The following is a 16,875-nucleotide window of genomic DNA, read 5'->3' as shown; positions in this document are numbered from 1 at the left end:
TAAGAGGGACAAGATCCCATACAGTCTCACAACAGAAAATACTCAGCCGGTGCCACTGACCACTACCACTGGAATGTAACCACAGCTAGTGAAATACACCGCAGCACTAAAACTACCTACAGTACATCAGTAATCACTAAGTGTGCCAAAACCCCCAAATAAATACATCCCGTTTACAGATAGGACTGTCATTCAACCATAAAGCTGTCTAAAAACACTCTACGTACCATCACTTCATCTTGCATAACATGCATACTCACTCTTTTACCTCTTATCAGGCACTTTCCTTCTCATGTGAACTGCGCAGACAGCACGATAGTGAGATGGTATAACACGCAACAGTGCCATGTATAGCACAATCTTTATCGAGTCAGCACATTCCATGAAAGCAAAGCACTAAACTCTCACCACAGTGTGCAGATAATACTTTCAACAATACATTTGTTTGCCCTTGCTTGGTGGAACATGGGAAAAACAAATGTGGGCAATGGTTGACCTGTGACTTAGGAAACAAATGTTGGGCAGCAGATTTGAAACTGCAGAAGCTGTGGTGGTTTGCAAGTGCTCCTGGGGGTATTGAAAAGGATATCTGGTATTACTCGAACATATTTTTCTGAATAGTTTCCAAACACAAATAAACACCTCCTCACTGTCATGTCACTGCATGTCATTGCATCACATTCAAGAAGGAAGCAAAATGGCAACCACTCAGCAATTTCCTACCTTCAAAAAAAAAACAAAAAAAAAAAACAACCCACATTTGGCACAAACAATTGATTTGAGCTGGGAATGCCAAACGTATTGTGTTGCTTTCTTTCCCTGCTATAAATGTAGCCACAATTTGAAATGTGGAGGCATGATTAAAAGTGAAAATTGCCCACTTTCCTTAAACTGAATGTATGAATGTGGTGTGGAGCCCGGTCAGTGGCAGCAGACAGGATAAAAATGTGTACAGATAATATATTCACCAACCAGGTCACTCACCTGTCTGTATACCTCCGGATAGGTTCATTTAAAGTCAGACCCTGTGGTGCATGGGTGAAGGGTGGCTGGCGCAACAGGCGGTAGCGTAGTGGTTGACAGTGCCTACAAAGAACGCAGTCTGGCTTGGATGCCAAGAGAGTGGCATCAATCTCTAGATGTTGCTCCATTGTGAAAAACTGCACCCCAAAAACCTCTTCCTCGATATCCAGCTTTATGGTCAGTGGGGTGTCACAGAAAACATTACTGGGGCCTAATGAAATGTTGTTCCCACTGACCGTCAGCAGCAAGATGTTGTGGATAGCTGGAAGTGCTGTTTCCTCAGGGCTGAAGAAGGTCACCCACACAGTCAGGGAGTCTGGTACTAATGGGTTTGCAAACTCCAGCTGAAGCATGCAGCCCTGAAGAGGGCACTCAGACAGGCCAACAATGCCTTGCTCAGTTCCAGCATTGGGGCTCCAGGTGCGCACACTTGGCTCACAGGCCTGCTCTACATCTGGAGGACCTGTGGGAAAAAAAATTCAGACAGTGTCAGACACAACATGTAAACTGCCAAGAGATTTCAAATAATTTGCAGATACAACAAAATGACATTAAACATGAGGCGGACAGACCAAGTACATGTCATTTGGCCATGCTGTATAAACATAATCAGTAATTGTCAAGTGTAATATTTTTGCTACTGGTCCCTGTATTTCCTAATGAATGGAACGACTCAGATAGTATTCTTCATTTTAATAACAATGCTCATAGCATTTTGTGGTTTCGGGTAAAAAAAATTTGCATCCGTTATACCTCTCGTGTATCTACACTTCTTCAACATCAAGGCAGATATGAAACTGAGAGTTCATTGTGAGTCCATCTGTGGAGGAAAGGCAGAGCTGAGGTGTGTACCTACTGAGAGGGGCCCTGTGCAGGGTTCTCACTTCACCGCAGTCATTACAACCTCTAACAGTCACACTCCAGCCATATTTGGAGTCCACACACAGCTAACTCACATTATACCAAGTGACGTACGCTAGCATTCATCAAGCACATTTAGAGGCCAGCAAGCGGCAGACACTATGTTCTCCCTCGATTTCCTTTTGTACATTTCCAACCTGGCAACCATTGAAGCCATTTGCTAACCTCATTTCTGGGCACCGTGCAAAATTCCAGTGTTTAATCAAGTGAGGACTGAATATGGTTTCCAAGCCACATTATCTCAACACATTTATTATTGTACTGTAAGTGCGTGTGTGGTCAAAGTGGAGGTGAATTAAAGAAAAAGAAAGAGAGAGAAAGAAAGAGGTAGACGGGAGTAAGAGGCGGCGACGGCAGCGGGGGGCTCGGAATTAACTGTGATACTCCAGGAGCTTGGATTTGCTCAGCTCCCTCCTTCTGTAGTGCTTGCTTACTGGATACATTTTCATTGAGTTTGCGAGGAAGGGAGCTGTAGCCACTGAAAATATTTTGTAATGTCAGCTGTTATGATGGGCCCTTCTCCTACTCTGGCACTGCTGCTAATGTGGTTAGAGATTTAAGAGGAGACAGAACAGGGGTGTCATCCATGTGTAACCTAAGGCAATGTAAACTATATTTAAAAGGTGTATCTGTTACTGGCAATGGAATCTATGCAAGCAAAGCATTTGCAAATATCAATGTCTCAATCAATCGTTTAATCAATCAATGTTCAGAGGAGAATGAAACAGCCCAGCTCCTTTGCATTTGATCTTCAACTCCCCCATTCAAGGTGACTAAATTATGCCTTGACTATAACCCTTATACCCTGTATTGATCAGAAGATCCATCCTTCTCTCCTTGTTCTTTTTCTGTGGCTCCAGTATCACCATTTGTTTGTCTATAAGCAGAATTACACTTACGGTGGCCGACAGGTGCAAACGCGCTAAAGAACGCGTTGCATATAAGAAAACAATGCTAGAGAAAAATGCTGCAAATGCATAAATGTGCCGCAAAAACAGAAATGCGCTGCAAATATGGAAACACACCGTAAGAAAAGAGTACAGCAGAAACTAAAACAAATGCAAGAAAATGCTGCATATCCACTCAAACAATGGAAGCACTGCAATCCTTTGGAGCACTTCTGTTGTTTGAGTGGATATGCAGTGTTTTCTTCTTGCATTTGTTTTAGTTTCTGCAGTACTCTTTTTTTAGTGTGTTTCCGTATTTGCAGCGCTTTTGCATTTTTTGCAGCACGTTTCCGTATTTGCGGCGCTTTTTGGTTTTTGCAGCACGTTTCTGTATTTGCAGCGTTTTCCTCCAGCATTTGTTTTCTTATATGCAGCGTGGTCTTTGTAAGTTGCAAGTTGTTTCTGTATATGAAGCGTGTTTGCATCAGTCGGCCACTGTATGCACTAATGCTAAAACAACTGCAGAGATTTTCATGAAACTTAGTGAAAGGGCCAAGGACCTAGATCCTGGAAATTGGGTCTATCCACAACATTTTATTTTTCTCATTCTATGACATTGCAATTTTTGATTTACTTATAGGAGGGATTCCCTTTTTTTCAGTTCAATACCCAGACGACAACATTCCATTGATCCAAACTTCCCAAAACTGATTGCAGTAGTAGCTAGATTCTCTAATAATTTGTATACTACTGGGTACATTATTAAGACATTGTACTGAGTCAAATCATATCAGAACAATTTTTGTTAACTTAAAACAAACAAAAACAACAGAATTAGGTTTATCACCAAGTAGTTTTTCACATATCCACATTTCACAAATGAATTTCTTTGCCTTTCGGGGCAACTATAACAGTTTATTAAACAATATTTCCCTCCAAAATGTAAAATATACAATAGCATACATAATAGAGGTGACTGATCTCATGAATGTTATGTATGTCATGCCAGTTCTTAAAGGCATTTAGCATGCTATACGTATGCATTTTTGTCATTTTGCGTGTTATTCAGCGGCATTTGATTGCGTGTCAATTTACGCCAAGATCTCCGGTTCACATAACCCAAATCCCTAACCCTAACCTTCAGTGCATGGAAAACTTATAATGCATACAGACAACACCCCAATTAACACGAATTAAAAGTGGTGTGTATATTTATGGGATTTCATGATATCACGTTGTAATAGAGATACTTTGGTAAAGTACTGCATGTTTGTTTGTACAGGAGTTAATTAAATGTACTAACACTGAACCACTGAAACTCTGAAAATGAATTTACCTAGCAAAGCAAAGTTTTGTGGTGACACAATGCAAAAAGCTTCCTGACTCTTTTTGTTTCAACCCCTGGAAATTTAGAACTGTGAAGAGTTGTTAAGGTTTGGACAAATCGAACCAAAACATAAAGCTTTGCATCTTCTTATAAAATATCAATATTAGTACCCCAGTAAAATTGTAAGAATTTTCTCAGTAAATGGACAAAAAATTGCTAGTTAGTGAAATATAACTCTGAGATGGAGGCAGGTCCGTGCTCACCAAACAGTGATAATCTGGTCTTTGGGTCTGGACAATCATACTGAGCTGCAAAAAATCCAGAAAGCCGGATGGATAAACACACAGGGATGTGTCTGGGCATGCATGCTTTCTGCTTTCTAAGAAGTGTCTGGCCCTGGCTCTCGCTATCAATGACTCACTGTCACACACTGTTACACACTTCCTCACGCTGAAGCAGACATCAGGCCCTCCAATACGTACACATACAAAGACACTCTGCAGACACAGTTTATGAAAGCAATAGACAGCCCATGGTTTATGAAACAGTGTCACATCATGTTGCATACAGTGTATTATGAGGGCTAATCTACTGGAGCTACTATGTTTAGTATCTGCTTTTCTTTAACCTGTGGTATAGTTGACGTAGGTGTGACTTTTGGGACAAGTGGGTTTTTAAACTGATGAGGGAAGCCAAGAAAAATTAATCAGAGGAAACATGGATGGAGGAAAACAGAAACCAAATTTTGAAAACAGACATTTCATCACAAATGAATATGGTTAATAAGATTTATGTAATGTTTGTATATATAGCAAGATAAGGTTACAATGATTTTTGAGGCGCCGAACAAATGAAATGAAATGAAATTAATGTTGCCCTCATAGCTAAGAAAGCCTAAACTATTCCGTAAAGGTAGTCGAAAAATATTTAACTGGTACCTTTTTAGTGAAGCGAGGGGTGGTATGGTGATCTATTGGTAACCACTATTACCTCAAAGCAAAAAGAACCTGGGTTTGCTTCCATGCTGGTTCCAATGTGGAATTGTGTAACAGTGTTATATGGCTAGTGGCCTCTAGGTGTATTTCCAAACAACATTGATCTGATAGACTTACACTAAAATTCTCCGTACCCATACAGTACAAAGTCAATCTTTCTTTTTTTCTGGTCTTAATCATTTTATTTGGGCCGTCTTACATGTGTTGAAGTGCACAAGCTTTGAATTATTGTTCAGTTAAATGACATTTATGGTGAATAAAAGGCATTGATGTCGAATTTGTCATCTTTATTGAGAGGGGTGATTGACAGCTTCCTCACTTGCTCGAGTCTGACTTTTGGAACTTCTGATTATTGAATAATACGTTTTTTTCTTCACAGCAGACGGCACAACTGAAGTTGTGGTTTGTAAGACAGTCAGTCAGTCAAATAAATTTGTTCCACTACATATTTGAAAATACGGATGTTTTATATCATTTCAGTTTCCCAGCATTTAGCATTAGTTCAGATTTGACACCTCTCAAGATCCCCTAGCTCTGCCCTTTTTGTCCAAATCCTTCTGGATCCATGATGGTGGCAGGAAAAACAAACTCCTAACTTCAGAACAGCAGTTCAGGAAAAAAACAAAACAAAACATCAGTTCAGAAACAACTATATGCTGGTAGCTTCTTATATACAGTATTTGGATCAAGCCTACCTTTCAAGAAAAGAGCAGACAAAGCTATAGATTAACCAGGAAGACTGGACAATACAGGACTTTGAATGTTTCTAGTTATACCTTGGACCTTTTATGCAAAATACATAGAAACATGCTTTTTGTGAAGAGTAGAATGTAATCCCATACACACGTTTCAACAAAAATATATTGCAAATGAAACTCAACTACCAAGTGTCCTCATATATGCACTCAAAAAACAACACAGACATATGCATGCATAGTTATGAATGCATATATGATGGCAAGCACAGAATATTCTATACAGTACATCCTGGACTTATCACATTCAGCCATGCTCAGTGCTGTTTTCTGCTGTTTCCAATCAACCCCAGTTCCTCCCTTTTAAATTTCACTGACTACATGCAGTTCTCTTAACTATCTTGAGTGGTTTCCACCCATACCAACCTCTTGCATCTCCCTGATTCCATATTCTTTGTTTTTTCTCCCTTTTTTTCTCAGTAGCCTTAATTCTCTGCGGTACATACTACAGTAGTAAAGATTTATGAGAGGTACTCTGGCTCTCTATGACCACGCTGGTGTTTCCCTGTCAAATCGTGTGCAGAAACGTCTCACAAGTCTTTAGCTAACAGGTGCCATCTGAATGCATGAACTCCATCCCAAAAATACGTACATTCTCATGCTTATCATGCAATATAAGAATTTTGCGCCAGTTGTTTAATTTACAGTAGTTTAGTGTTACTGTTAACACCATGTCTATTGGAAGTGAGTAGCTGCTGGACACATATGTGTACACATAGCAGGAAACGGCAGCTGCGGTATCCACTGTGAAACTGGCCCAAGAAGAGTTAACAGTAAATGGGGAACTGCCACAAACAGGGACCCCTTCCAAGAGGGAAAATAGAGAGCAGTTTACACTCACAGCAGTTAGACAAGCCCAGACTTGCCTCTGGAACACACACTATAGCCAGAGTGCAAGAAACACACACACACTTCCATGGTACACAGACAGATGTATACATGAACACTAAGGGTATCTCTGCAAAGTAGGGCTGCAGCTAATAATAACTTTAATAACTGATTCATCTGTAGTTTATTGTAATAACTAATCGATTCATTGGACAAACACAAAAGATTAAATTCTCAAAGATCGATATTTAACCCAAAACAATACAGGCTGCAGATAAGTCATGAATGACTACATCCCCAAAATGGCTTCAGGTATAGTTAGCGAACACTAGTCCGCTACCTAGACTTGTTATGGCTAGAGACTAGCAAGTCTTCAACCAGCTCCAGTTAGAGGCCATCAAACTAGCTTTGTATGTATTAGTTCCGGTCAACGATAGGTAACATTAGTCTGGTGGCCTGATAAACGGAGATGGATGAAAACATTATAATTATGATGATAGTGTCTAACCAGCTAGCGGGCTAAAGTAATCACAACATGTAGGCTATCTTAAGCTAGGTTTACATTATGTGCCTGGTGGCCACAGCAGCCCCGTTTGCCCAAAACATAGTGCCCTGTGGGACTTTAGCCATTTTTTCTTCATATTCATTTTTTGTCACACACACATTACATTTCAGGCAAACTGGGCTGCTGTGGCCACCAGGAACATACTGTAAACCTAGCTTTGAAAATCTGGCCCGGCATCCAAAGCCTCAGTCATGGTACTCTGTGTTTTCCTGTTACACTACACAGCCTGCGGGTATGCCTCAATACTACCGTGCTCAAGACCCAACACATCAACTGCCGAATTCATTGCCAACTCTCTGAAGAATCGATTTGGATTGATTTAATCGATTTGTTGTTGCAGCACTACTGCAAAGACACACAGAGACATATATAAGTCAAGTTGTATGACAGTATAGTATTTTTGTCTCTTTCTTTTATGTTTTTCCCCTTTCTTAATTTGTTTTGAAGTTTAGCTTCTACAGCCGATTGACCATCAGATTTGTGCACAGAAGTCTAAACTCCTTGCATTTACTCTCCAAATGATGTAACTCTTCAGAGACTCATTAGCACGTTGTTTTCATAACAAATTCAAATAACGCTGCTCTAGAAAAGTTCAAATACATGAATTTAATACACTGAAAAAAATCAGCAGCAAAATGTTTTTAGTGTACACTGTTTAATAATTTTAATCCTGTTCCAAAAGTTAGACATGGTATTGTTTTCACTCATATCCTTGTCATAGCCAGTATCAGTTCAACTCACCTCGACTCGGTTTGGTTCAGCTTTGGCAATTTTGGCATTTATCAATTTAGCGAGATGAAGCCTGCTTGAAAATTTACTCTGATGTTTTCCCACTAATGCCCCGTTTCCACTGCGTGGTATCGGCTCAACTCGGCTCGGCCTTTTTGCGTTTCCATTACGAAAAAGGACCTGGAATCTGGTACCCGGTACTACTTTTTTGGTATCACCTCCGCCGAGGTTCCAGGACTAGGGACCAGATACTAAAATGTGACGTGTAAACACTGCAGACCACTGATTGGTCAGAGAGTTTTCTCTGTGACCCGCCATTTTACAAAAAACAGATGCGGAAGTGGACAGTAAATATAGTGGTACATTAATCCACATGATAACAGCCCAAAACTACACCATGGTTTGTTGAGGAGATTCAGTCTTTGGTGGCCAACGTAAAAATTCAGATCAGACAACATGCAACGAGCGAGTTTTTAGCAACTCTCTGAACAGACGACACGGAAGTAACGCGCCGCATCGCTATGATGTCCAGGTACTGTTAAGTCGGTAGTATCCTGTAATGGAAACGGTCTCCAGGAATACCGAGTCAAGCTGAGCCAAGCCGAGTCGAGCTGGTTCCATGTAGTGGAAATGCGGCATAACTCTGTTTAGTGTTTGACATCACATCGGTGCAGCGACAATTCTGTATGGGCCACCATGTGATCTGCATGAGTTAATATCCCATTTACCATCACTTTGTCTCACTTGGAACCTCAGCAGAGATGATACCAGGAATAATACCTGATAGTACCTGGACCTCGCCATTCTAAGCACATCAAATGACAAGCCATGTGGAGCCAAAGTGAGTTGAAGTGTTACTGTCAGTGGAAAACCAGCATAACCGATACATCCACTTTCATGAAACCTGTTTACTGACTGAATAGCTAGAATCCTTTTGTCATATTTGCATCACAAGGATAAAAATGGTGAAAATCTGCCATTTGCCTTGTAAAGCTGCACTGTGAATATGAACATCACTGCGTTTAACCGTTTCAATATAAGGGCCTTCCAGTATTTCTGATGGGCAGAATGTCCTCACCTCTTAAGTTTTATTGTGAAACATACTACAGGAAAGTGTTGATGAAACTCATACATGAAAACTCATAATTACTGTCACATTGCCAAACAAGCTTGAACCTGCTGGACCTGCATTTGTTGCAGCTTTGGCCACATGTATAGAAATTGCACTCTTTTTTTAATTTCAATTTGTGTGTCTTTTGTGTTTGTAATATTGATTCAAAATTGGTCTTTTGTCCATCCCAGGGTTTGCAGAAAGATGGTATATGTTAGTTGTATTTTTGGTTAGTCCTTTGTTAACTAATAGGCAACTATGGGGCAACATTATATGTATATCATATAGGCTTATAGAAACCATATAACAATCAATCAAATTTGATTTATATAGTGTCACATCATAACAAAGTTCTCTCATGACACTTTACATTTAGAGCTGGTCTAAACCAGACTGTTAAGTCAATTCACAGACACCAAAGAGAATCATCCAGGAGCAAAGACTTGGTGACAGTGACACAGAAAAACTTCTTTGCACAATGCTTTACATAAAAAAACAATTAATATACCGAGAAACACAACAGAACAACTTACGCAGTTACACGCATAATATCCAGAGTATGCTTGATACTGTCACTGCCAAAACCACAGAGTGATCAGAGGTGCACAGATGGGACAACAACTATTTTTAAAGCCTAAATACCTCATCCCTAATTCCTGTCCCAGTATAGTCGTTCTAATATGGATGGCATGACAAAAAAAGAGAAAAATGCTTTTTTTTTTTAGAAATGTTTTCCGCATTTAATGCAGTCAGATCCCTGTAATTCAAAAATGGGACATCACAACTTAGATATGATCTTTAACCTTAGTTTTGGGCCTGAGCGTTCATAGGGGAGTTGTGGTGCCATACAGCACCATCCAGTGGGAAGTGACCCCTGTGATCCCTCCATGTTGTCCCACGGCCCAAGTGTCATGAATCCAGTGAGTCATTTGCATGTTTTGAGGTTGAGTCACTCACTGAACATTTTTGGATGCTGGACGGCTGATTTAGGAAACAAGCAAAAGCCAAACCTTTTCACCAAGCTACATACTAAATGGTGGTATATTTGCAGAAAAATAAGGAAACAGAGATAATAGCAGTCTTATTTTGATAGGTATGCTGAACTGTCTAACCTGCAGACCAGGTACCTCACTAGACTTTGCCCTCGGAAGCATAGTTTGAAGTACAGATATTCTATTAAATCGCACATATATAAGAAGAGTACCTTCAGCTTCTCGCGGAGACCAGTGTCCAGAAGGGGCACACGGCCGAGGGGAGGAGGAGTTGGAGGCATACTGCAGCAGAACTCTCCCCTCAGTGCATTTATCACACACTGATCCCACTTCTCTAGGAAACCAACAGAGAAGCACAAAAACCAACTTAGATACAGGCCAAATACAAATCACATGGACAGTATATAAAGTCTGTAAAGATCACACTCTGTTTGGGCTTGTTTTAAACTCCAGGATGTGAACTACTCTGTGAATGCTGATTTATTCTGTTGCTATTTAACCTCATACCATAATAAATCATTTCACTAATTTCTGTCGACTTTACTACCATTCACTACCTCATTTCCCTTGCCAGCCTATCTAGCTCATTTCACCTGTCGTAAAAGTGTCCAGAAATCGGTGGAAACCATTCCAGTGTGATAGAATTATGATGCTGCTCAACCACTTGCGGTGGCATTGGCACAGGAGGAGGTTTGGAGGTGGTTTGCCAGGTCTGGTAGATGAGGTCCAGGTAGCAGTGCATCCTGGCCACCTGGTTCAGTGTGAAGGAATCTGTACAGGCATCATCTGCAGAGACAGAGGATGGGGTTAGATTGAGGTGATAGCTGGTGATCGAAAATGTGATGCACAGTAGCAGCTGGTGAAATTATTTTTTGGTGGGGCCAAAGTATACCCCCAGTCCAATCTAGTCTGGGGGGGTATACTTTGGCCTGCACGGGTATATTCTGGTCTGGGGTTTATAATTTGGCCTGCTACACCAGGTCAGAGATACATGCACATTCAGTCTTTCATAACACTCCCACCTGAGTGCATGACCTTTAAAACAAGCATGATCATTTCGATGTTTTTTTGTTTGTTCTTTATATGATGCACAGATTGGATGACACTTTCGTTGTACTTATTACAATAACATTAAAGATATTGTATTGTATTCTATTCTATTCTATTCTATTGTGTTTATGTTTAACATATTGTAGGGAGGACTTGCTAGTCTTAGAACTTGAAGTTTCAGGACGTTATGACTTATTATATTATGAACAGTCAAATTAATCGAACATTATGTTCCAATTGCATTATAATGTTTTGTTTTTAATGTGCTTTTATGTTAATGTGTAAACAATACTGAGAACTGTGGTCATAATCTTTTATCTTTGTGGAAGTCTAATATTTTTTACTGATTAAGGTTTTTTTGGTTGAAGTAATAAAAGTAATTTAGAGTTTTAAGATATAAGTCAGTTAACTTACTCATTTAATTTACCTGACAAGCTCAACCCAAATAAAATGTTTAAAAATCAAGTAATACTTGCGTATATCAGTCAACACTGCTGATACCATGGGGGTATAATCAGGCCTGCAGGTATATTCTGGCCTAGGGCACTTTATACCCGTCCAGCCTGGGTGTATACTGTGGCCTGTAACCGGGAATAAAACCCCTGAGCTCCTGTTTCGAAGCCAGTAGTGTTACCCACTGAGCCATCCTGCCACTTGCAAGCTTTATGGTATTATTAGTTACGGATCAATTCTCTGATTGCATTCGCGATGTGAATTTTTTGCACCTTGAGGCTCTGCTATCTCTTGTATTGGAGGGGGTCTACTGTGCATGCACCATTTACAGTATAACAAGAGTCTATTGTAGTAAACGGAAAGCCTTGGGTGCAAATTTTTGTGCCCCAAACAGGAAACGCGTCACTTGACTGTTCACTAAACAGTCGCAAACATTTTCAAACTACACTTGAATGCAGATTATACATGGTACTCACAGCCTCTGTCATGCACAGCTCATTTATTTAAATATTCATGTTTTTGTAAAATTATTTTATGTGATTCCAATTGTCTTCTTCATGTGAGACAGGTGGGGCGGTGCCCTAACAACCTCTGTTGACAAGCCATCACTGGTAATGAAGGGAGTGAGGATCTACAGAATGTCAGTAGTACTCTTAAGATACTTCTACTTTGGCTTCCTTTCTGGCTGTGGTCCTTACCCTTTGACCTGAACACAGCATGAAATGTTTTGACAATGGAAACACACTGAGAGACGATAAACAATAACATAGATTGCCTGTAACCCCTGATGTGAGCAAGGATGTAAATGTAAGTTATGGCCCTTATGTTGAGAATAGACCTTCTCACTTATTTCTGTTTATTTCAGATCAGACATGTGACATCTGGAAACCCTGAAACCCTCCTGCACAGAGATTCAGGTTTCTGTTATATTATATATATCTAATATGATTACTTTTGCTTTCAAATTGCAATCTTATAACTAATTTATCTATGTTTGCTTTCATGTTCATTTATATAGAGCTTAAATCCTGCCACTTCTGCTGTGCCCTATGGGACCTAACTTATGAACAGGAGTCAGTGGTGTGAGTGCCACCATTTACACATATGATATTCATCAATTTAAAGGATAATTTTATACAATCCAAGAAAGTGATGGTTTGTCACAAAGATAGTTAAGAAACATCTGGATTTCCAAAGCCTTCAAGAATGAGGTGAAAAAGTATTGAGAAGTGAAAATCCTACAAGTCTGGTCATGTTGAAGCTACAGAGATATTTACAGTAACTCTGAACAGATCATGGAGTGACAGTTATGAAGACGTCATCTCTGTGACAGGGTGTGTAGCCTTCACATTTTCACACTTACTTCAGTTTTATGACAAACTTCAGGTTTCTTGACTTGTACAATTGACAAACATTATATGTGTAAATTATGTATAATTGAAAGGAAATTAAGAAATTACTTGTGTCTCACCATTGAATATAATATATTTATAATAATATAATCATCTTTTCTCTGCTTCTAATGTTGACTTTCACGTCTTTTTGTTTGTTTGTTTTTTACTTATTTGGTTTCTCTACTCTTTTTCCCCAAGACTAGCCCAAATATCTAAACATGCAAATTTTCTTTTGCTTTTTAAATACCCACAAATCTTTTTTAACCCATAAAGACCCAGTGCTACTTTTGTTACTTTTGTTTCCAAATTAATGTTTTCTGTCTATTTAAACTTTCTTAAGTGATTTATCACCATTTATAATAATATTATCATCTGTATTTTGCATTTTTAAGTGAAAAATCTGATATTTTTCTATATTTAATTTACTGATCATGTAGATATTCATAAAATCTCAGATTACGCTGAGGGTTATATAAAAAAAACTGAGAAAACTGAAGAAAAAGTAACTTTTATAGTAAAATCTATCATTAACTGAATATAAACCAAGTGTCTCCATCCACTGTCATTGATCCAACTCCATGGGTGAATCAGTGTTGTAGAAGATGACTATACTTCCACATTCACTACAGAGACTCTGAACGTCCAAATGAATCATATCTGATGACCATAAAAAGATGACAAACTGCATTTTACACCAATTATTTACATGTACTGATAGGATTAATGGATCTACAGGTATTAAAAGTTTTATATCAGTAGATGATTATGGTCACAAGTGGATGTTTAGGTCTTTATGGGTTAATGATGTGTTGCATTTAATGTGGTTAAAATCATCATTGAAACTTATGTAAATGGTTTTCCTGTTTGCCAGATATAAAAGAAAATGCATATTGAAAAGGAACTCTCAGTCAAATCTTTGTATTGAACAAACAGGACTGATTCAACTCTGGTCTGGTACAGCCTTTATATGTCCGAATCATTGAACATTTCATAGACTGATTATATAGTTACTAGTTTTCAATTACTTTTTTTTTTTTTATTTAACTATGACAACAATAGTCAAGTCTTTTACAAAATGATTGACATTGAAGGGATGTGCCCCCTGCTGTGTTTTTCCCCAAGAAATGTCCGTGCTAAATTCCACACCAGTCTCAGTATACATTCAGAGTCAACAAATTCCTATATAGCGATCTCTCTGTGTGTTGGTTTTTACATGTGAGAGGTCTAACTGTACCATTTTGCCCAAGTCACTGTATAGCAAAGCACATGTAGAAACTCTGTCTCACCTGCATAACTCATGTAGTTGTTAAACGGGGTTTGTGTGAAATGCCGACAGCCACAGGTTTCGTTTCCCGGTTCAGGATCATGGCAGCCTTTGTATTTGGGTGTGGGGTTGGTGTCCGCACACAGGTCTCCAGTTTCCATGGAGGGTTCGGTCTCTAGACATGCATCATTGCACGACTCGATTTCTGATATGCCTCGAAAGACATGGTACAGCCCGAGACTGTGACCAATCTCATGGACCATTGTGTCAGTGTGACCGAAGGTGCCGTAGAAGGAGGGATTCAGCACAATGCCACCTGAGATGAAGGGACACACATGGGGGTGTAAGAAAATATCGGTTCCACGATATATCGTAATATTTCACTTCACGATACAGCATCGATTTTAAAAAGTACTCTAACACTACATATATATATATATATATATATATATATATATATATATATATATATATATATATATATATATATATGTATACGAGGGCCGTTCAATAAGTTCATGGCCTCACCCAGAAATACTGGTTGTTATAATACAGGATGTTACATTCTTTCGTGATGGGATAGTGATGCTTGAACATCGATGGACCAAGTGCATTGCTGTAAATGGAGATTATGTTGAAAAATAAAATATAAATTATCAGTCTGTGTTGTTCTGTTCTGGGTGAGGCCGTGAACTTATTGAACGGCCCTCGTGTATATATATATATATATATATATATTTTTTTTTTTTTTTTTTTTTTTTTTCCAGAAAAAATCATTGGCTGCCCTCTTCCCTCACTTCAGGACATTGCCAACTCCTGTTACTACACAAGAGCCAGGAACATCAGCACTGACACTTCCCACCCTGGTCATCACCTTTTCACTCTTCTGCCTTCAGGGAGGCGATACAGGTCACTCAGATCACGTTCCACCAGACTCATTAACAGTTTTTTTCCAAAAGCCATCTACTTTCGAAACCACCAATATACACCATAGTCACCAGCACATTAAAATCCAAGCCAGGGGACTTTTATACAGATGCACTTTTTTATATAGTTGCACTTTTATATAGAAGTATTTTAATACTGATGTGTTTGGTGTGTTTGTTGTGCTTGTTGAATGTATTTATGAGTGGGAAGAGTGTAGTTTGAATGTTATTTGTGGTTTTTTATGTGGGGGGCATGTGCAGTTTCGTTGTATTCATTATGCAATGACAATAAAGCTTCTATTCTATTCGATTCTATATAGTCACATGAATATTTTGCTGTTATTTGTACTACAAAAGTAGTATTTCGATATTGCAGGTTACGCATAGTTTTTTTTTTTATTATTAATAATACTGTTTTGTTAAATAATGGTTATTTCAAGCATCCTAAAAGCACTTTTTGTTGTCTGAAAGAGGCAGATGTTAGTTCCTTTGTTGGGATGGCACAAAAATAACATAATGATGTTGGATGATCCAGGGACTTCACACAATGCATTCTTTTCACAACTAATGAATATGAACATTTGAGCAGGATGTTGAAATGTTTTTTCTACTGGTAAAGCCAGATGTTAAAACAATATTTATCCAAATCCTGCACTCTAAGTTTTTACAGAGGAAAGTTTTGTGATGTAGCATTAGAAAAATGTGTTCGGTATTTGTACAGGTTTCTGGTGTAATTCAGTTTTCAAATTGTGTTTCCTAGGAATTTATCTTTTTTAAAAAAGAAGCAAAACCCAAAAAATATCACCTTGTTAACATTATCGTGATATATCGCGATATATTGTATTTTGATCCGAGTATTGTGATTTGTATTGTATCACCCGATTCTTGCCAGTACACACCCCTAGACACACATGTGCACGATGTCAACACTGCAAACAATTAAGCTGGTCTGCATATAACGCAAATGCAAATGTTTCCAAGTGGAGTAACTGTGGATGTGGAGTAAGATTCGACAATGTATTATTCATGGGCCTCCTCAGCTTCATTATCACCTTCTTCCCCGTTAGAGCTGTGATGAAGACAGAAACTGCTTGGGGCTTGAACTGTAATTACTCAAAATCCACAATCTGGGCTACCAAAGAAGATCTGTGTGTGTGCATGCATGTGTATATGAGCTTTTTTTTGTCTCCTACCCAAATGTGTGAGGGCTTCTTTGTCCCAGGGCCAAGTGGCAACCCCCGCCAGATCTTCATCAGAAGAATTGGCAAAGAAGACATTCAGGTGAGTCGAGCCATCCAAATGCAGGACCTCTTTTAGTTCCTTCACATCCAAATATGCTCTGTAAGACAATAAAAGACAAAGAGGAGAATCTCACATTAAGGAAATAAATTTACAATGCAGATAGTCTTTCTAGTGAAAACAGATTTGAGCAAAGCACAATATTTAAAAAAAATAATAATGTCAAAAAGGACATAGAAGCTTGTGAAGTAATGCAACTTTGTCATAAACTATAGTGTTCAGTTAGGATTCAAATATTCTGACTGTGCACCAGCACTTCAATGGGCTTCTATGGTGCTGTGTTTTGCTCTGAAATGTTGTTCACTTCCTTTTCTTTAATGGAATGGAGATTACAAACCATGTTCTTGGCCCTGTTT

The 16,875-nt window shown here is 38.9% G+C and overlaps 1 protein-coding gene across 2 annotated transcripts in view; it reads right to left on the bottom strand.

Moving 5' to 3' along the window:
- The window catches only part of pappaa (pregnancy-associated plasma protein A, pappalysin 1a), a 142,955-nt gene that overhangs the window by 97,370 nt on the left and 28,710 nt on the right, over positions 1 to 16,875 (bottom strand). For both annotated transcript variants that reach the window (XM_030150515.1, XM_030150516.1), the window contains exons 3-7: positions 16,414 to 16,559; positions 14,317 to 14,610; positions 10,727 to 10,919; positions 10,346 to 10,467; positions 985 to 1,486 (exon numbers count right to left, since the gene is read on the bottom strand). In XM_030150515.1, coding sequence (XP_030006375.1) covers positions 985 to 1,486; positions 10,346 to 10,467; positions 10,727 to 10,919; positions 14,317 to 14,610; positions 16,414 to 16,559 — 1,257 coding nt within the window. The remainder of the gene's footprint in view (positions 1 to 984; positions 1,487 to 10,345; positions 10,468 to 10,726; positions 10,920 to 14,316; positions 14,611 to 16,413; positions 16,560 to 16,875) is intronic.

The sequence above is a fragment of the Sphaeramia orbicularis genome, chromosome 12, assembly GCF_902148855.1.
Source record: "Sphaeramia orbicularis chromosome 12, fSphaOr1.1, whole genome shotgun sequence".
Classification (NCBI taxonomy): domain Eukaryota; kingdom Metazoa; phylum Chordata; class Actinopteri; order Kurtiformes; family Apogonidae; genus Sphaeramia; species Sphaeramia orbicularis.
The sequence above is the reverse complement of the archived record's forward strand: the minus strand, read 5'-3'. Positions and strand labels throughout refer to the sequence as shown.